The sequence below is a fragment of the Pipistrellus hanaki genome, assembly GCF_964339955.1.
Source record: "Pipistrellus hanaki genome assembly, chromosome: 1".
Classification (NCBI taxonomy): domain Eukaryota; kingdom Metazoa; phylum Chordata; class Mammalia; order Chiroptera; family Vespertilionidae; genus Pipistrellus; species Pipistrellus hanaki.
Genome location: NC_140503.1, coordinates 19381613 through 19402835, shown reverse-complemented (window position 1 = coordinate 19402835; position 21223 = coordinate 19381613). Strand labels below are relative to the sequence as shown.

The window sequence follows — 21223 nt, the reverse complement described above, 5'->3', positions numbered from 1 at the left end:
CAATAGGGGGTGTGGAAGAGGCAACAGATCAATTATTCTCTCTCATCATTGATGTTTCTGCCTCTCTCTCTCTCTCTCTCTCTCTCTCTCTCTCTCTCTCTCTCCTTTCCTCTCTGAAATCAATAAAAATATATTAAAAATTCAAATCAATGAAAACATTCAAAAAAAATTTTAAAGGTTGTAACTAAACAGCTCAGAGGACTCAGTCAGGTATAAGCTGGTCAGAACAGCACAGGAAGCCGGGGTCTCAGGCAGTCCTTCCTCGTTCAGCTGCCTCCTCCTGCCCTGCCTCCACCAGCTCCTTCCCTCTCCTCTACCTCCTCCCTATGCCCCCCCCACACACAGCCTCTGCCCCTCCTCCTTTCCTATCCTTCCACCCTATCTGGTGACTCCTAGCAACACCTCCATACCCCTCCCCCCCCCCCCCCCCCCTTGTGAAAGAGACAGGAGGTGATTAAACCTCCAAGGCTGGAAGGTATGAAGCCAGTTGGCATCTAAGTGAGGCTTTCTTTCCTAATAAGTAGACAAGTTAATAAAATCAAGAAAGGATTGGCTGGTCAAGAGAAGCTATAACTGTGATAAGGCTTCTTTAGTAGAGATTGTCTCTAAAATCTCTTTTCCATGAAAGAAGTTACCCTGTGGGCTGTTGGCCAAGAACATTGCCATGGTTGCTGTTATCAAGAAAAGTAATCTTTTTTAAAAAATATATATTTTATTGATTTTTTACAGAGGGGAATTGAGAGAGATAGTTAGAAACATCAATCAGCTGCCTCCTGCACACTCCCCACTGGGGATGTGCCCGCAACCAAGGTACATGCCCTTGACCGGAATCAAACCTGAGACCTTTCAGTCCGCAGGCCATGCTCTATCCACTGAGCCAAACCAGTTTCGGCCAGAAAAGTAATCTTAGGTAAAGTCTTTTCTGTGCAGATCAAAGTGGTCGATGTTCACATCTCCCTGATAATTTCCTGGCCTGGCCTGGCCTTGTGAGAGCTCTCCAGGGCAGGGAGTCTCGGCCAGGCTGACATTACTTCTGTCCCATGGCCATGCCCGCTGCCCAGCCCGGGACTGAACCCCTGCCCCTCCAGCCTAGGTTCCTGGGAGAAGCCGCATCAGATAGAAGTAAAGAGCTCAGGCTCGGAGTCGGGTGGGTCTGATTTCCAGTTCATCACCTATGAGCTGTGTCATCTCTATGTGCATCAGTCCTTCCATCTGTAAAATGGGGGTAATGCCATCACCCTAAGGGGACTATGGAGATTGAAGTTAATATCTGTAAAGTGCTTGAAACCCCATGTAGCACTTACACGTGCTTAACATGTTAGTTCTGATCATGATGGAGGCCTCTTCGCCCCAACTGCACCTTCTGCCCCGTTAACCTAATCCCCCGTGGCTCCCACCGCACGTTTGGTGATTGTTCTTTGACCTGCCCTCTAAGGGCCTCAGAGGCAGAAACTATCATTTTCCTCCTCGCACATGGTAAGAAATCATTCACATTTGCTTGGAGACTGTCCACCCTCAAGGTGGGAGAACTGAGACCCTCAGGAACGGACGTGCGGCCACCTGCGGCCCCACCACGGAAGGTCTAATCCAGGCCCCACCACTGGTGGCCCGACCGTGCCAGGCCTGGGTGCCAGGTGCTGTGTCTGCCCACAAGGGGAGGTTTGGTTTCCCTTGGATTTGCTGGGGCCTCAAGAGCAGGGAGCCCGGTTTTCCATTCCAATCCTCATGATTCACATCAGAGTGAGGACAGGATACCTGGCCACAAGCCAGAACAGGCAGTCACTGCAGTTAGCCAGGTGGCAGATGTGACGTCATTGCTCTCATTCATCCCTTGGAGGCAGCCCAAACCTCAGCTCCTATAGCTCAGGTGGGAAGCCTAAAGCAGCAGAAACCATCCCCCCTCATTGCCCCCCACACCCCATGATCTGGAGCCCTGGACAGAACATGGCCAGCTTTGCACCCAGCATCTCATCTGGCAGAGGGAGGCCATGTGCCATGGAGGAAGGGGCACTGGGTTGGAGTAGGGAGGCCCGTGTTCAAAACCAGACTCTTCACACCTGATGGGGAGAACTTGTCCATGCCAATGAGCTTCTCTGAGCCTCTATTTTTCCATCTGTAAAATGGGAGAATAATACCCATTTTGTAGGAATGGAACAAAGGCCAGAGCACCTGTGCAGTGCCCGCGTGGGCACTCAGTAGCTTGTAGATGTTCTGCCCAGTCCATCACCGTTGTTCCTCCAGGCGGCCGGGTGGGGCTGCCAGCCCCTTGTTCTCCTTAGCAAGAAATTTTCCTCGCCTGGCCTGCACCCCAAGATGAAGGAAAGGGGTGGTGTTTTGGCATAGGAAGAGAGGAGGAACAGTCCAGACCTTCCCAGACTCCTGGCAAGCATGAGAGGCACAGCCGGGGAGGAGTAGTTCTATCTGGTTTTCCCAGAGATTTTTTCCACTCGGGTGGTGCCAAACTCAGGAAGCCAGAAGTGAAGTGACAGACCCTGCTGCTGGTCCATGCAGAGTGGTGTTCTTCTCTCGATTCATTCCACAAATGAATGGATTGGCTGGGATCCCAGGCTCCGCGCGTGGCACTGGGAACATTCAGCAGCCGGTAGGACAGACACAGACACTGCCCTCATGGGGCCTTCATTCTAATGCGGGTGGAGGCCATAAACGGCATAAACTATGCATACAGTGTGTTAGAAGGAGGTACAAGCAATAGAACCGAAGGAAAGGGGGATTGGGAGGGCCAGGGACTCATGTTAATAACAGGGTCACAGGACGGGCCTCACAGAAAGGTGGCATTTGAGATGCCCATCATCTGCTCCCCTGAGGAACCCCTGGGAAGCCTGTGGGCGCAGAATCAGGGCCAGTGCCTTTCATGAGGCCCTAGGAAAGGAGCAAAATCCAGAAGGCCTGGTCCCAGCCCAGATGGCACGCCCTTCCTCCAAAACCCTTTAAATGACGTGCAGGTCATTCAGCCCGAGACGCAGGACCTCGAGATCTAGCCCCAGTCTGTCTGTTTTCTTAGCAGATCCTTCTCACCCTACCTTTGCAGCCAAGCTAGTCAATCTGGCCATTTCTGGAATATTCCACCCTCTGCTTCCCTCCTCCACTCATGGGTCCCCTTTGCCGGCCGCTCCCGCTGGTGTCTGTCAGTCCAGACATGCCACCTGCCACCTCTCTGAAGCCATCCCTGGCCCTCCTAGGGCTGTGGTCTCTGAGCCCCATCACCTTGGCTTGTACCTTTCTAGAGCCTGGCCCTTCCTCTGAGGGTAGGCATTGGCTTAACTGTCTGATCTCTCCACCGGGCGGGAAGTGCCCTGGGCAGGGCCTGAAGGTTTTTCACCTCCTGCAGGTGGAGGCCTGAGCACACATTGGCTGAATGGAGCTCAAAGCACCCCCCTCCCCCCGACACACACACACACACACACACACACACACACACACACACACACACAACTCTGGGACAAGAAGGGTGGGGAGCCTGTGGTCTGCTCAGACAAAGAGGCAGGTGGGAGGCCAGCAGGAAAGGAGAGAGGGAACTAAATGAAGGAGCTAGTGAGGAAGGGGAGAGAGAAATCCCACCCAGTGTCCTCCAGAGAGACAGCCTGTGAGACAGAAGGATGAGTCTCCCCCCGAATTGGCTATTGTTCCCTTCCCCCGTTTCAGATGTACAACGTAATGATTTGATATTTACATGTACTGCGGAATGAACACCTTAGTAACACCCATCACCAGGCATAGTTACGGCAACATATTCTGTGGTTCCAGATGGACATGACAGTGGGAGGAACACTATTCAACCCAGCACCTCTACACATCCCAAATCGCACAGGGACAGAGACGGAGGGACAGGAACAGAGACAGAGGGGCAGACACACCCAGCCCTGGCAGAGGAGAGCTCTCAGATCCTGAGGCGGGCGGAGCCCCCAGTGCTGAGCTGCCCTTTCCTCAGGGCCCAGCACAAAGTGGGTCACACCCTGTGATAGTGTTTGTCACAGGGTGATGCTTTTCATGTTGATTTTGCTTCTTGCTGTCGTTTGATTTGGTTAGATCTATACTTAGTACCAAACTCAAAAAGTGAAAAAGAGAATATAACGAACACAAGCCGTCCTCACCCTGCCTCGGCCTTTACCTGTTCTCTCTCCCAGAAGGCATCACTGTCGAGTTTCCTGGGTCTCCTTCCGGAGAAAACCCAGCCGCGGGCAGGCTTGCAGAGACTCGTCCTCCGTGGGCCGCCTGCTCCCTGCTTGCTTCCCTGAACAGGCATCTGTTCCTCTTTATTCTGATTGGCTGCTTTCACCTCGTTTGGGTCCCCCCCCCCCCCACTCCGCCTTACTGGGCTCTCGCTGAGATCAGAGCCATCTGCGATTTATCTTTCCTCCGCACATCCTCTCTCAGTGCCCACAAAGAGCAAGTGTTCACTTAAGGCTGCTTCTCTCTACACATCGGCGAATCGTCAGTAGCTGGTTGGATTTGTGTGGGCTGGGGCTCAGCATCCTGGCTCGAGAGCCTGGGTCTCTCTGTCTCCCCCAGCTCGTGGCACCATCCACCAGTGCCCATCCTGGCAGCAGGCGTTGCTGGGGTGGGTGGCACCAGCAGCATCCTGCCTGTGTGCTCCTGCTGCCGAGCACCTTCATCCCGGCTCTCGCTGGGGCTGGCTCTGAGATCCGTGGGGCATCTGCCACGGCTGCATCTCCTCTCCCTGCCCCTTCTCAGTCCGGTTGGGACCCCTGCAGGGTGGGGAGATGGCAGGGAAGAGGCTGGGAGGGGAACAGCCCTGTGAGGGGGAGGGGGGAAGTGCAGCTTTGCCCAGAGGCCTCCGCTAGCTGAAGGCTTAGTCTGGACTTGTTACCACGGAGACGGGAATTACTGCAATAACTCAGAGTTGAACTGGAGCCTGCCGCTTCACTGGTTCTGGGGGGGGGATGTATTTGCTCCACAACACTGAGATGTGCCACGTTTTTTTTTTTTTATATCAAGACAGAAAGGCAGCCTCTGCCCAATTTCACCCTGTCCTCCATGCATGGATGGAGCAGAGTGCCAGGGGGGAAGGAGACAGAGCTGGGCAGGGGCGGCCAGCCCCGGGCGCTGGGAAGCCAAGGCGTCATTAGCCAGCAGCACCCTCTGCTCATCTGAGGCAGGAGGGGCTGAGGTTAAAGGGTTTGAAAGAAATCAGGGAGCTAAATGAGACCCCTTAGCCCCGCTGCCCATTATCCCCTTCTTCAATAAATATTTATAAAGCATTGAGCTCTGCCCAGCACAGCAGGGAAAATGAGCAAACACAGCCATGGGCTCTGCCATCAGGAGCTTCCCATCCACCAGAGGAGTCAGCCATTTGCTATTGTACATCATCCCATAAATAAACATCAAAGTTCCTGGCCCTCACAGGGAAAATAATACTTAACTCCATTGAGGCATTGCTATGCGCTAAGCACTGTTCTGTCTCATGTGAATTGGTTCGTGCTATCCTCACATTCACCCAGTAGATGCTATTGGCATCTCCATTTTACAGGCAAGGAAACGGAGGCTCAGGTGAAGAAACTTGCCCGAAGACGTGGGGCTAGTCAATGGCAGAGGCAGGATTGGCACCCAAAGAGTCGAGGTGTCCCTAAGGGACACAGACGGAAATGCTACATTATGGCAGGCTGGCCCCCACTTGCCCAACTGAGGACTGCACTGGGGGGACAGAACCCCCTCCCCGATCACTGCACCTGGGCCTTGACGCTGTGGCCAGCACCATACCACATCTGGGGAGGGAAGGACAGGGAGGGACCACTGGCTTCCGAGCAGAACCCCAGGGGTCTGGCGGTTACCGTGGCCACATGATGCAGGTTAAAGCCTTGATCTTCCTGCACCAGGCTCAGCCTGACCCTGAGGGGAGGGAAGAGAGGGTGGCATCAGATTTAGGCCTTGAATCTTTCTGAGTAGGCAGCCTGTACAGAACCCCCAGGCCCCTGCACTCCCTCCACCCCATTGACAAGTTTGAGCAGGAGCTGGTCAAAATAGGGCACTTGAAGAGGGAAGAAAGAGCTGATGCAAAAGAAAGGAGGAAAGATGGTTGTGTGCAATCCTGGAAATAGCAAGCCTTCCTTTCTAAATATGACTGTTTCTAATGATAAACAGTAAAGCATGTTCATATTGAATCATTTTTCAAATTCAGAGAAAAAGGTTTTAAAAAAAACACAACCATATTTCCACCTCCCAGAGATAAATGGTCTTTTTTCCTACAGGTATAATTTTGTTTTTGTTGTTTTTTTTACTCTTTCTTTCCCTTTTTTATTTTTAGAATTGAGAGCATCTAGTTTAACAGCATCCTATCGTGCTGTTCTTACTTCCTTGTCTTTTTAGCACAAGCGGGAAGTCACCCCCCCCCCCCCCGGTGTCTCTGAGTCACTGCCCAGCTCCCAGGGGCGTGGGCGTCAATGTTGTCCCCACAGCTGCCTCTCCTCCTGCCTCTGGCCCCATCTGGCAACTATTACGGCTACTTGCTTTCTCCAGGCCATGGGCAGAAAGGCATGGGCACCCGGATGGGGGTGCAGGGTCTTCAGGGCAAGAAAAGGAGCCTTTCTGGCAAGGAGAGGGGTGAGGTGGGTGAGGGGGAAGCCCACATTCTCAGCTTCCAGCTCAGGTTCAGATGGCCACTGTCTCCCCTTGCTGCGCTCCAGCTCCTTCTGCCTCCAGCCTTTCCTCCCCATTAGTGGAGAGTCCCTGAGAGGTAGTACAGATCTGTACCCCAGAAATGCAGCCCTCCTGGAATGGGCAAAGCAGCTCCACCCCCAGAAGTGCCTCAGAGGCCCCACGAGGTAGTGGAGCCAGGCACTTAGATTCCAGGCCTGCCTCTGTCTCTCTCCAGGTGTGTGACTTTAGGCCCATTCATTAACCTCTGTGAGCCTCATTTTCTCTACCTGTGAAGTTGGGATACTGATGCCCACCTCTTAGGCTGCTCCCTCTCAGCTTGCTTGTGAGGCATCCATGATGGTCAGTGAGATAACCATAAGGAGGCACCCGGTTACCAGGCCTGGCCCATGCCAACGTCCACGTCTTCTCCCCCTTCTTCTGAGGCTTTCCAGGGGCTGTGCCCACTCTGGCCTGGAATGTGTTCCCAGCACTTCCTGTCAGCTTTTGCTCTTCCCCATTTAGCTTCTGCCTTCAGCCTGGGGGGCACCATTCCTGGAGAGGACTGGGGAGTCAAGTGTCCTGGGTTCAGGTCCCACTGCTCAGTGGCTGCCTGACCTGGACTAGTTACTTTGCCTCTCTGTGCCCAAGATTCCTCATCCATAAGATAGGATATTAGCAGAACCAACCTGGTCTTTGTTTAGGAGGCAAGAACCACTCTAAGAACTTTAAGCAAAGCAGAATTTAATGCAGGGAATTCTGTGCTCACAAAGTCATCGGGAGAGTTAAATTAGGGGTCTTCAGAACAGAGCGGAACTGCCGCACCAGACAGACAGCTCCTCAGCACAGCCTGGATGGAGCCTCGCCTGCACGCTAGGCTCAGGGAGCCCCTGCAGCCTCACCACCATTGCCTCTGGCTCCTCGCCTACCCCTCGCCCTCCAGGACCCAGAGGCTGGGCATTGGTCTGCCGCAAAGAACTGCTTCCTCTCCTCGGCATTGCGTGTCCGCAGAGCACAGCCCAAGCAGCGGGAAGGAGGCCGCCCTCCCTTCCGCCTTGTAAGTCTGCCTTCAGTGCACATAATGGATGGAACCCACTCTGCAGTCAGAACCCCCGCTGCTGCGAGGGAGTGCTGGAAGTGTCGTTTTAACTTTCCAGCTTCTGCAGGATAGCAAGGCACATTAGAAAGAGGGGGGAATGGATGCTAAAGGCCACTGACTAGACCCAACGTGCCATCTGATAGGTGCATTAAGAAAGCTGGCACACTGCCTGGCACATAGAAGTCTTTCATGTTAGCGGCTATTGTTGTTATTGGGCCAGGGGCATCAGCAGGTATGGGTGGGTGCTGCCCACAGAACCCTGGCCAGGAAAAGCAGCAGCCACAGCAGTAGCTGCAGCAGGCGTGTGGCGCTGTCCCTGGTGCTGAGCGCCCTTCTGGGGCTCCCGGATGCTGGCTGGCTGGCTGCCTTATCGTTGTAGAGGGCTGGGTGGCAAGGTGGAACCCTAGTCCACTCATCCTGTTCTGGGGCTTCAGGGGCACCTGAGGGGGCCATTTGGGGCTTCTGAAGGAAGTCTGACCTCAGTCCTAGGAAGAAGATGGCAAAGGCAACATTCAACATTTGTGGTACTCCTAGTTTACCAAAATGTCTCCACATACCTTCTCCTTGAACTCTCACAGCCACCCTGGTGTAGGCAGGATGGACGTAATCATATCCATTTTATAGAAGAGAAAACTGAGCAGCAGAAGGTTCAAGTGCAGTTAATAAACAATAGATCCAGATTTACCCCCAATCTCCCGACCCCAAATCGTATGTTCCCTCTACTCCATGCTGTGAGCTGGAGAGCAAGACTAGCCTCCTGGGTGTAGCCCTGGATAAAGGAGCATCTGTCTTTCATTGAGGCCTACAACATGCTGGTTGTTGTGGGAGGACCACAGTGACAGGGGCCCTGCCATCAAGGAGCCCACAGATTTGGATATTAGCAGAACCTACTCTAATAGAATCAGGGGAACTGGCTGTTTATGTGCCGGCAAAATGGAGAGAATAGTGCCAGACAGTGGTAGCAAAGGCCAACTGTGTAAAGCGGGTGGGGACCAGGCACAGACTGGGCTGCTCAGCGCAGGAAGGTTTCTGGGGATAGGATCTGAGCTGGGCCCAGGGGCTGTAAATGCTGAGGAGACCAAGGTTCCAGCCTAGCCCAAGAGGAAGTGGCTCAAGCTCAGTCAGGGCAGTGCAAGTAGCCCTGAGACATGAGGACAGGACAGAGGGAAGGCGTGGTGCCCCATGAAGAAGAGGCCATGCCAGTGACCTCTGGCAGAGGGAGAAATGCAAGAATTTGTGGATTCAAATGAAGAGAGGATGTGGCCTCTGTAGGTCTACAGACAGATTTCCTCAGACTCAGCTGGGAGTGTGGGAGGGGAGAGCTTCTAAGAGGAGGCTATAAGGCAGTCTCATGAGTGCCCCATTGCACCATGGTTTAAAGCAGCAGTGGTCCATGATGTCTCAAAGGTTGGCGACTGCTGGTTTAAAGGACACTGCGTTACCATCCTTTACCCCCAAATCTCTTTATTCCCCCTCCTTATTTAGGGGGAGTTAGAAAACATTTTATATGTCCAAGAACTCCTTATTCAAATTCCAGTAGCTCTCATAATGTTAAGCTGGTGTTTCTCTATGTTGGATGTACATAGGAATTGACTGGAGATTTTCATTCTTAGAGTCTGGAGTGGGGTGTGAGTATCTGGATCCACTAAACACCTTCCAGCTCATTCCAGTACCCCACCCTACACTGAGGACTCGCTGATCCGAGCCCAAGAGCACTGAATGGGGAGCCATAGATCCAAATTCTGACCCCAAATCCACCACTTACCCCAGCCTTAGGCGAATCTCTTAGCCTACTGGCAACCCAGTTTCTGCATATGTTAAGTTGGGCAAACCATTCTTTGGTGTGAAGATAGGAAGAGATTGGGACCCCAGAGCAGTTTAGAGTGAGGAAGGGCTTGCTGACACTTAGGAGAAGCTGCAGGGCCAGCTGGCGTGGTGGGTGGGGAGGACATTAACTGGAACCCTCATCACAGTGACACTCCCCTCCTCCAAAGGACCTTCGAACCTGGGCCATGGAGCTGCTGTCCTGGTAGGGGGCTGGGGTGGCCGATCTGAGAGCAGTGGGCATGGAAGCGGATGTGAGGAGCATCCCAGAGCAAAGGGGAGCTGGGAGGGGGTGTCCACGGCCAGGAACTCCAGTTCTTAAGGTCCAGAACCATGGGAAATAACCTTTTCTGTGGTTAACAAAAAGGTGATGAATTATTGAAGAGACAGAGAAGGTCATGTGGCAGCGGGGGAGGGGAAGAGTGGGTGGATGCAGGTGCTCTGGCATTGTGAACTCTGGGGGACAGGGTTAGGGGAGATGGTGGGTGTGCCCTCTCATTTGCTCTCCAAGAACAGCAAAAACAGAGGCAGCAGGCCCCAACCAGCTGCAGTTTGTGGGGTACTGGACGATTCTTCCCATACTCCCCATCTTTCCTCTGCTGGTTCCAGAACAGAGTATGTGGAAGAATACTAGGAATGGTCCAGTCTGGGCTAATATCAAACACACACAGTTCTCAAGGACAGTGCAGAGGGCTTTATAGGAATTATTTTATTTCATGTTTACAATGACTTGTGAGGCAACAGTTATTATCCCCACTTTCCAGAGTTGGATACTGAGGCTCAGGAGGTCTGATGGCCCATGATCACACAGAGCTAGCAAGAATGGATCTGGGATTTAACCCAGTCGGTCTGTTCCAGAGAGCCCACATCTCCCTGACACCCTGAACAGCCTCCCTGTGCTCTGATGTGAATGAAATTCACCGCCAAAGAGAGGCGTTCCCTGATGCCCCCCTCTTCCCACCCCATCCCCACTACACCCCCACAACAGACAGATCGGTGCCTCTGCTCCATGTTCCTTTAACTGGCTCAGATTTCAAGCTTCGTTCTTTCCAGTGTGGTGCTTTGATCACCAGAAAGCTTCGTGTCTCTCTTCTTCACACTCAAAAGCTAACTTTCCCTCCAGAAGGCATGGTTTAGGGGCGAAGAGAAAAGGTGGGGTGCTGTACTAGATTTCCATGGCAACAGTTTCTCTCATTACTGTCTCCACTTGCGGCTTGAGGAGGGTGTTAAGATGGGGGTGAGCTCTCTTCTCTCTTCTCCTTCCTCCCTCCCCTTCAGGCTGGGCGGCCAGGGGAGTGAAAGCCTGTGCCCAGCCCAGCCTGCTGGATGGACTCCACCACTCCAAGCTTAGACGCTGGGACCTTGTAAGGGGGGGCCTCCAGGCAGAACAGCAACCCAGGCCAGACCTCCCAACAGCAACCCTCCTCCCAAATCCCAAAGGCTGTGAACCCCACAAAGAGGACCTCATGTTCATTTTTATAAAAATATATTTTATTGATTTTTTACAGAGAGGAAGAGAGAGGGACAGAGAGCTAGAAACATCGATCAGCTGCCTCCTGCACACCTCCCACTGGGGATGTGCCTGCAACCGACGTTCATGCCCTGACCAGAATCAAACTTGGGACCTTTCAGTCCACAGACAGATGCTCTATCCACTGAGCCAAACTGGTTTCGGCAGGGACCTCATGTTTATATCTCCAGGTCTATCCAAGGGCTGGCAAGAGCAGCTACGCAGTGAATTCTTGTTAAGGAATAAATGAGCAAAGGAAAGAGCAAACCCAGGAGCCATCCCCCACGCTAGCCCCGAGTCTTCATTTCCATTTTCCTACCATGCCACGCTCAGTCTCCTCTCCGGGCTCTGCCAGGCCGCTGCCCTCTACCCACACTTCCCCACTGCACTGTGCTGCTTCCGGCACCTGCTCACGGCTCCCCCTGGAGGTCACTTCCTTGCAAAAGGCTCCTCTGACTTCTCCCGTGGTTCCCTTTACCCCAGATGTTGGCTAGGGGGGCATGTGGTAGCCTTTGCCCACTTGCATGTCTCCTTAGCGAGCCTCACAGCCTCATGTGTGTGGGAACCAGCCTTCCAGGTCCCCAGAGCCTGGCATGATGCCTGGCTTGGTTAGGTACTCAACTCTTCTTTGTGGAAGGAAAGGGGAAAGGGGAGGAGGAGGAGAGGGAAGGATGCTTTTGGAATGGGAGAGGATGAGGGGGTGGGAGTTGAGTGGAAAAGAGCAGCATCCGGAATGCAATCCTCCTTCTCGGAGCCAGATGGGTGCCCAGAGCTCTTCAGCCCAGGACCCCTCCCCCCTCCGCCTGCATAGTATTAAGCAAATAATAACAATGCTGTGTAGCAGTTCACCAAGTGCTCTCACATCCTGGGCCTGGGCCCAGTCTCCAGACAGACCCGAGACAGGCGCATAAGCCACTGGCCTCGTTTTAAAAGTGAAGATTCAACAAATGGAGCTGGGACCATTGGATAGCCACATGGCAAAGGGTGAACTTGGACTCTGATCTCATATCATACGTAAAAATTAACTCAGAATGAGTCATAGACTTCAATGTAAGAGCTAACATTATAGGGTTTTTAAAAACTTATCTTTATTCTTGAAAGTATTACAGACATTCCTCATTCTCCCCCCCCTCCCACTCACCCCACTCTTGCCCCCCTAAAATTATAATATTTTAAGGAGCAAAATCTTTAAGACCTTGAGTCAGGCAAAGATTGCTTAGATATGTTATCAAATGTATGGTCCACAAAAGAAAATTGGATGAATTGGGCTGTGGCAAAATTCAAAATCTTGATGCTTCCAAAGACACTGCGATGAAAATGAGCAGACTGGGAGAGATGATTTGTAAAACATGCGTGTGATAAAGGATGAGCTTCCGGAGCATAGAGATGAGGAAAGGGGCCCTGAGGGATGTCGCTGCCAGAGAAGAGGCCTGGGTAACTAAGTCTCCTGCTCTCCCCACCGTTTTTGTTCCTTTGCAGCAGCCGGGTAGCTGAGTGGGGACTCCAGGCCTGAGTTGGACCCTTACTGGAGAATTGACCCAGGTAATAATTCTCACCAAGGCCTTCAGACCTGCCAGATTCACTTCCCTCCTCCTTTCCCCATCTGCTTTCTCAGCGCGGGCTCCCCCTAGTGGCCACCAGCAGAACTGTAGCTTCTGCTGCAGGTCACCAGCACCATAAGCTGGATGGATGCCTACCGCATCCACCAAGCGACCCCAGAAATGCCATCCCTGCGACTCCGACCCTCTGGCAGAAGGCGGCTAAAACGTACCATGTTCCATGTAAACTACTACAACTTAACATTTTACTAACCGTGTTCGTGTAAACGAGTTAACCAGTGACCTGGTTATAATAAAACAGTGGGCAGCCTAGGCAAGAAGGGGAGCAGAAAGTAGGGAAACCTAAGATAGGCAAGAGGCTCCCTGCTCCTATTAGAGGCTGCTTTGGAGGGGAGGAAGGTGACTTTTGTGCTCTTTTTCCTTTTTCTCACTGTGCCCTTACTTCCTTATTTTTGTGAGTTAGGACAGTAAGCCCAGACTCCCAGGATACCGCCCATCTCCTGCATGCCAGGCCCTTCACCTTTATTCCCTCTCCATCACTACCTCCTAACTCCCCCTGGCTCCTGAGACCATTCCACCATGTCCCCTGGAGCTCTGTGTCCGCTTTTCATTTTACAAACTCTTACGTGGAACCCCCTGTGTTCCATTGGAAGAGTCCCCACCCAACCCATCAGCACACCTTGTTAGCTTCACCTTCAGAATAACTCCAACACCTGACCACATGTCACTGCCTCTCCTGCTTCCATCCTGGTCCAAGCTGCCATTACCTTCTGCCTGGATTACTACAGTTCCCTCGAATGGACCTCTCTGCTGCTGCTTCTCTGCTTGCCCCCACCCCTTTTATTCCCAAGACAAGGATCAACCTGTTGCCCTAGCCAGCAGTCAGCAAACTGTGGCTCGTGAGCCATATGCGGCTCATGAGCAGCGGTTTGCTGCTCTGTTGACTAATGAGTTTGTCGACGACTGCCAAAGCTGGTTTGCCTCAGTGGGCAGAGCATCGGCCAGTGGACTGGAGGGTCCTGGATTCAATTCTGGTCTCAGGGGCACGTACCTCAGTTGCAGGCTCAATCCCAGGCCCTGGTTGGTCAGGGTACATGCAGGAGGCAGCCAATCGATGCTTCTCTGTCTCTTCCTCCCTTCCACTCTCTCTTTAAAAAAAATCAATAGAAAATATATCCTCAGGTGAGAGAAAAAAAGTGAATCTGTTAATACAAAACTCATTTCATGTCACTCCCTGGCTCACCCCCACCCCCTGTCCCTTCTCTGCCCTTTGTTCTCCCCTGTCCAGCCACCTGGGCTATTTGCTGTTCCCCATCACCCGGCAGCATTGGCTCTGCCTGCAGTGTCCTGTCCCCCGTAGCTGCATGGTTTGCTCGCTCTCTTTGAACTTTGTTTAAAAGTCATCCTCTCCGTGTGGCCTTCCCCAATTACACGCTTTCCAATTCTGACCTCACCCTCACCCCTGCACTGCTGCTTCTCACCAGAATCCCATGAGGGAGAGATTTTATTTGTCTTGTTCACTGATAATCACCAGCATTAGTCTGGCACAAGGCAGTTGTCCACTAAATATTTGTTGAATGAATGAATGAGCCTACTTTTCTTGAATGAAAACGAAGAATGAGATGAGGTCTGGAGCCCAAACAAATGATCTGTTAAAATCAGGACAACTTTGCAGATAAACCCAAGCAGCTCTCAGTGGCCTCCAGTTTTTAGCCATGTTTTCCACTCCTATATATGCCTGAAGAGCACGAATCCAGTGACCATGACCCCTGTAACTGAGTCTTCCCAAAATGCTCAGGCTCATTGGATAGGCAGGTGCTGATCTCCTGGGTTCAAGGTCAACGTTAGACAGTGACATTTACTGAACCCATTCTTACCTAATTTAGTCTTTAGAGTTATTGCCTCTTCTGGGAACTGGATCTGAGACTTGTAGGATGGTAGAGGTGAGCACTAGGGAGTCCTGTCTGTGTGGGGGTCCCGTGAATGCAGTGGCTCCATCCTCTGAACCTCCTATTTCCGCTCAGATCCGATCCACCTTTATGAGGTTTGATCATTTATATCCAAGAAAAGCTTTGCAAACAGAATTAAGAAGACCGTTGCGATGTGCATTTTACAATTATTTTTAAAAATATATATTTTATTGATTTTACCCAGAGAGGAACTGAGAGGGAGAGAGAGTTAGAAACGTCGATGAGAGAGAAACATCGACCAGCTGCCTCTTGCACACCCTCCACTGGGGATGTGCCCGCAACCAAGGTACATGCCCTTGACCGGAATCGAACCTGGGACCTTTCAGTCCGCAGGCCGACACTCTACCACTGAGCCAAACCGGTCCCGGCATTTTACAATTATTTTTGTAAAGGGATCAAGTGGTGCACAATGTACACGCTCCCTGGCAAGCTGGGATACTCTGCCGTCGTGGCCCCGGGTTCGAGGAGGTTGCTCTCTTACAGGGTGGGGCTGCGTGCCATCTCAGGGCAACCCCTCTGCTTCCATCAGTTCCCAGCTGGCACCGGGTACTCGGTGCACCTCCCCCAACACCTCGGCAGGCTCCCGCGTCTTGCAGAGAGATCCTGTGTCTGTCCTGGGCACCCCTCTGTTCCCCAGGATGGCTGCCTCGCTGGGCCACCTAAATGTGATAGAAAAGATGAAGAACATATCGGAGAGCGACTGCTTCCGCACCCGGAGCACCGTCCTGCAGGGACAGCCCTTTGGCGGCATCCCCACCGTGCTGTTCATTAACGTCATCTTGTGGCTGGTGAGTCCCGGGCCAGACTGTGGGCAGACAGGAGGTCTCAGCTGGGGGCAGACAGTCCCCAAGTGATGCCATGGTGGCCCAGCTATTCAATGGACACCAGCCACAGGTGGGGACTCCCTGAATGACAGTCCCACCCAGGGTGGCCTGGGGTGGGCCTTGGGGAGGAGGGGCTGGGAGAATAGGCTGTCTGGCAGTGCCCTGGGCCTCTCCTTACTGATTTCTTCAGGGGAGCCTTGCTTGGTAGTTTGAAACATGCCCCAGTGCCTTCATTCAACAAACTGAGCATCCACTCTGCACCCAGAAGCTGCTGGGCACTGGGCTTCCAGAGCAGGAAAGGCGTGCCTCCCCGACAGTTGGCTGCCTCCTGGGGGCGTCTCAGGACCTTGGGGCAGGGCCTCTGCAGGGAAATGCTGGGGCCGGTCTAGGGGAAGGCATCACATGCTTCTTGCCCCATCTCTCCCTTCCTGGCCTGCAGGTCATCATTTTCATTTACTCCTTCCTTCGGAAAGCTGCGTGGGACTATGGGCGCCTGGGCCTGCTAATACACAATGACAGGTGAGGGGCACTGGGGTCAGGCATTGCTTGCTCCCTGGAGAACGTGCTCTGACCCGCGCCCAAGCAGTCAGCAGGCATCACGTGTCAACGGTGGCATCTCGTCCCCCATCCCCTCCCTGGCCTGCCCTGCCCCTCCCTACACGAAGGCTACTTGGAGGGCTGCCATCTCTGGGCACAAGGCCACTTATTTCTTAGACTCAGGCTCCCTGGATCCCCACTCCCAAGATGTGTTGGGCGCCTGGAAGCAGGGGTGATCACCATGTGTTCCCAAAGCTGTGTGCTCACCAGACGAGCTCAGGTGTGTCTGCTGCTGGGCAGGAGGTGACTGCAGCCCTCGGCCCAGGGAGCAAGAGGGCAGTGAGGCTGGCACCTGAGGCCTCTCCTCTCCTTCCTGCCTCCCCAATGCTTCTCCTCCGGCAGCCTGGCCTCGCTGATCCACGGGGAGCCCAGCGAGAAGCCATCTCCCTCCGAGGTGCCCCTGGAGATGGAGTACAAGGACAAGGTGAGTGCTGGCAGGCCCGGCCGGCGAGGTGGGGGGTCCTGGCTCAGCAGCAGCCCTACTGTGTGCAGGAAGGAACATGGTCCTAATTCAGGGCTTTGAAGTCAGCCAGCCCCGCCCACTTCTGGCAATGTGACCGTGGACACGTGCCTCGGCTTTGCCAAGCCTCAGTTTCCCTGTCAGAAAAAAATGGAGATCGCAGCCGTACCTACCTCCTAAGGTGCCAAGGAGGTAGGAGACGGTCCTAATATTGTAAAGGGGCTTTAGAAACTACTATGTCTACTCTTCCCCAATCCCCAACCCTTCTCCAAGCCCCGATCCTGCCCCAAGCTCCCTCTTGGAGCCAAGGACTCGCCTCCTTCCTCACATAGAAGATTCGAGATATCAGGCAGGGCCTCCCAAACCACCGTCCTTCCTTTTCTTTCCTGTGGAATGCCAGTCTCCCGCTGGGGCCTGTTTGTTCATTCAGCCAGTTGCTGGGAGCGCCTGCTGTGGGGTCAGCCACAGGTCCGGAGGTTGGGCACTGGGCAGTGAGTCACATGGAGCCAGTCTTGCCTCATGGAGCTTCCTTCCTGGGTGAGAGGTGGACAGAGGCATACAGGGCAGTGGCATGTGTGTGAAGGAAAAAGGGACAAGGAAGGCGCTCAGCCACGATGGATCGGAGCTGGAGTATCACAGAGGGGGTCAGGGTGATGTGGGGCATAAAGTGACATTTGAGCAGCATTGACATGTAGAGAGGGAGGAAGCCGTGAAACCTTCCCTAACCCCAAAATGGCCTGTCTCCCCTGCTCTGCCTCAGCCGGCTGTGTGTGCAATAGTTTCTCACCTCCCATTCACCCCGCAGCTCCCCTGAATATGGCTTCCACCCCCATCACTCCACAGATGGTTACTCTCCCTCCGCGGTGCCCTGGTCCCAGACAGCCCCAAGGTCATCGTGGTCCCAAGGCGGGTGGTCCAGGGAACATTCCTGAGTTCTTGTCTCATCTCCCAGAGCAGCTGACCCTATAGCCCATCTTCTCGTCTTGAGCAGGCACTTCTGATTGCTCCTGTCGACCTCAGGCTCTCTGGGTTTTCCTTCTACCTCTCTGTCTGTCCCCCCTACAGCGGGAGCTCCCACAGTTGAACCCAGACCCTCTCCTCCTCCCTCTCTCACGGGCAATGTCTGCTCCACTCATAACTTCAGTTGCCACCTCTAAGTGAGCTCCTGCCCTATTTATCCAATGGCCTTCAACACATCTTCACATGCCCTGGCCGGTCTGGCTCAGTGGGTGGGGCGTTGTCCCAGGCACCAAAGGTTGTCAGTTTGATTTGCAGTCAAGGCTACATGCCTGGGTTGTGAGCTAGATCCCGGGGGGGGGGGGGGGGGGGGGGAGGGCATGCGGGAGGCAGCCAATTGATGCTGTCCTCACATTGATGTTTCTTTCTGTGAACGAAACGTCATTAAACATATTGGTTGTTAGAGAGAGATGTTCCTCTCTAGCAACCAATAAATTATTTTTAAAACTATATCCACATGCATATTGTAAAGGCATCTTATATTTAATATGTCCACACATGCCACGATCTCCCTCCCTGGCTCTCAGGTCTCAGACTCTCCCACCATCCACCAGCTACACCTCCTGTGCTCTTGCGCAGGCACCTGGGCATGGCCAATTCATGACCACATCATGTGTGGCTTTGACCTTCTCGGCTTTGTTTCCCTCCACCTCTGCCCCATCCCCATCCAGGCCTCGCCTCTGCCAGTCTCTTGCTCGGGTGACTGCAGTGGCTGTGACTGATCTCTAGGTCTGCACCGGCCCTGGACCCCATCAAAAGTGACCCACGTGAATGGGGTCGCCCGTTCCCCTGCTAAAACTTCCGTGGCTTCCTCATGCTCTTGTGTACCTTGACCCCGTGGTTTGGCCTCTTGCCCTCTTATCAGTCTATCTCCTTCCAATTCCTTCACCCCTGCCCCCCCATCTTTTGGATCAGAGGTGGGGACTGTCCAGCCCGGGGGCTGTGTAAGGCCTGCAGAATCATTTGGTCTGGCCCTGCCAAAGCATTAATTAGGGGTGAGTTAATTCAATGTGTGACCAAAGGTAGCAGGCTGATTTTCAAGTTGATAATTTTGTATGGCTGGCGAATGATGTTATGAATATCCAAATGGCCCTTGGCAGAAAAAAAGGTTCCCCACTCCTGCTCTAGAGCCTCAAAAGTGCCACCTCCCTCCCCTGCTCTTCCCTCTCCACCTCCCCCACTGGCCCTCTCTGAGCCAACACACCCACCTTTGTTAAATTCCAGCTCAAGTACCAACTCCTCACCCATCAGGGTCCAGATCCTTTGCTGTATAATCACAGGGAAAGCATCCCTTTTCTTCAATGCCCCTAGCGAGGTCTGTACACCCACCTCGCAGCCCAGTGCGGTGCTTCCCAGTGAGAGCCAGTGCTGACCTGGGCCAGCTCTCTGCTGTCCCAGCGCCAGCCCAGCCTGTGGGGTATTAGGACCTGACACGGCTCTAGCTGTTGGATCCAATGGGTTAAGTAGAACCATATTTCTTTCCAACTCATCGCACCAAGAGAGCGGGTCCCTTTTCCTGCCGGGATCTCTAGATGAGAGTGGGAGCCTCAGGCAGGTTCCTCTTCTGCAGAACAAGGGCAGTCACACCTGCCTTGCCAGGTGGTTCTCGGGTTTACTTTTAGAAAGAACACTTTGGTTGTTTTTTTTAATTTTTGTACGGTGACAAAAATCATTTCCTTTTTAAAGTATTAAGAGAAACATCATTATGGCAGCTAAGGGGCAGTCAAGCGGAAGAGAGTAGAAGTTCATTTGACAAGGAGGAAGAGTGGCATTTTCCAAAGTGCAGGGACTCATACCCATAGCAATCCCCTTAGGAGAACCCTGATTGGCCCTAGTTGAGTCATGCTCCTGATGGTCACCTGACCATGTTGGCAGCTGCCTACTTGAAGGACAGCCTGGGCCCTAGGCTACCTGCATGGGGGGAGAGGGAGCGGGGAGAGCATTTCCCAGAAGGAAGCATTGAGGGGCAGATGGAAAGCAGCTGATGTCCACCCCAGAAAGAGTCCCTTCTCTCCCTCTGGCCCACGCGTCATTTCCTGTAACGGGATGCCAGGCGACAGGAATGCCAACTCACTCACAGGGAGACATCTCCCTCAGCAGTCACCACCGACCCTAGACCCAATCAGCCTTCCCCCAGGACTCAGGCTCTTGCTCTTGCCGGGAAGGAGAGCCGGATGGACACTGCCTGCTGCCTGGGATGCGGTGGTGCCTGGGTTCCCAGAGCTGGGTGGGGCCGGTCCAGGCCTGAACTTTCTCATGTTTCCTCTCCTTTTCCCCCAGGGCTCCTACTCCTGGTTCTTCAACACCCTCACCATGAAGTAAGTGCCTGGGGTTTCTGAGCCTGTGACAGCAGAGCGGCCTTATTGGGGGAGGCTGGGCGGAGTCTCCTACCTGCATGCTGGCCTGGGCCTGAGTTCTGTGTCCTCATCCCTATACACCCCTCCCCTCCCCATTATGGCTCAGGCAAAGGATGCTCTCTGGGGTAACTGTTGGTGACATGGGAACAGGACGTGGTCCACAGCCCATTTTATCTCTGCCCCAGCCCTCAAGAAGGGCTACTTCCACAAGCTTATAAAAATGCTTTCACGAACACACCAGGAAAAGGACAGCCTTCCCCAGTGCTAGTTGCTTTGTTTCTGTGACCATCATTCATCAAATTTGTCAGAATGGGGGGAAAGCCCACTGGGCAGAAGGGTGGGCTTCCTCTCTCAACCTCGGTGCCCGATGGCAGAGGGACAGCCCCTCGCCCTCCTCACCTATGGGATCTCATTAGCGCCAGACCCCATCTGGAGGAGACAGACCCCTAGTGACTCTTGTCCTGATTCTCCCATTCCAGCCAAACACTTTAGTCAAGCAAATACTTTCCAGAGCTCTGTGGCCTGCTGCATATGTATTCATGTGCGCACACACTCATGCACGCATGCACACAGCTCTGACTCCACCTCAGAACCCTGCACACTCCTGGGCTCTCCCTAAAATATCCCCATTTATCCTGCCTTTGGTCCTTCAAACCCCTCCTCCAGGGCCCTTTCCTGCCAGGTGATGCCTGCCTTGAGCTGCAACCTCACTGCCTGCCCCGCGCCCCACCCTCCCAACTTCAGAGACCACCTACACAAGGGGAGGCCTGCTAATTTGCTTCTTTGCAAAGACTCAGAGGACTTCTTTCTCATGGGCCTCCCCACCCACCATCCAAGGGCTTTGCTGGGAGCATTCGCACATTGTCCCAACCCCCAACTGAGTGAACCACACCAGGGAAGCTCTCTTTCCCCAGACTGCTGAAGGACCCAGGAACTGTGGGAGCACAGGGCTACCTGGCTGGGCCTTGGGAATCCAAGCCCGGCTTAGGACCAACAGCCTCTTGTGTTGAACCCCAACCCCACTAACGGGGAGTTCCCCAGGGCATAGGCCTCCAGTCTTCTTTCATGATTCCTCTGAGTCCCCAGAAAGTGATATGGCAAATTTATGTGTGGTTCAGGAAGCTTAGTCACATTAGGGGTTGGGGGCAGAGGGGAGACTTGTGCCGCTTGTAAATTTTTTATTGAAGGATAACATGCAGGAAACTGCACAGAAGGTAAGTGTCCAGCTCAATTATCACAGAGCAAAGCCTGTGCAAACACCATCCTGATCAAGAATTAAAACATTGCCAACATCCCAGAAGTCCTCTCCTGCTCCCTGCCAATCAATCCTTATCTCCTCCCCCTCTATAAAGTCACCAGCACCCTGACTTCTAACTACAGTTTAATATTGCCCA

At 53.3% G+C, this 21223-nt stretch overlaps 1 protein-coding gene across 2 annotated transcripts in view; it reads left to right on the top strand.

Annotated features, from left to right (window-relative positions):
- TMEM63C (transmembrane protein 63C) overlaps positions 1-21223 on the top strand; it is a 61588-nt gene that overhangs the window by 15442 nt on the left and 24923 nt on the right. For both annotated transcript variants that reach the window (XM_084891521.1, XM_084891520.1), the window contains exons 2-6: positions 12525-12587; positions 15212-15362; positions 15838-15917; positions 16338-16419; positions 19753-19790. In XM_084891521.1, coding sequence (XP_084747647.1) covers positions 15213-15362; positions 15838-15917; positions 16338-16419; positions 19753-19790 — 350 coding nt within the window. In that variant the 5' untranslated portion in view covers positions 12525-12587; position 15212. The remainder of the gene's footprint in view (positions 1-12524; positions 12588-15211; positions 15363-15837; positions 15918-16337; positions 16420-19752; positions 19791-21223) is intronic.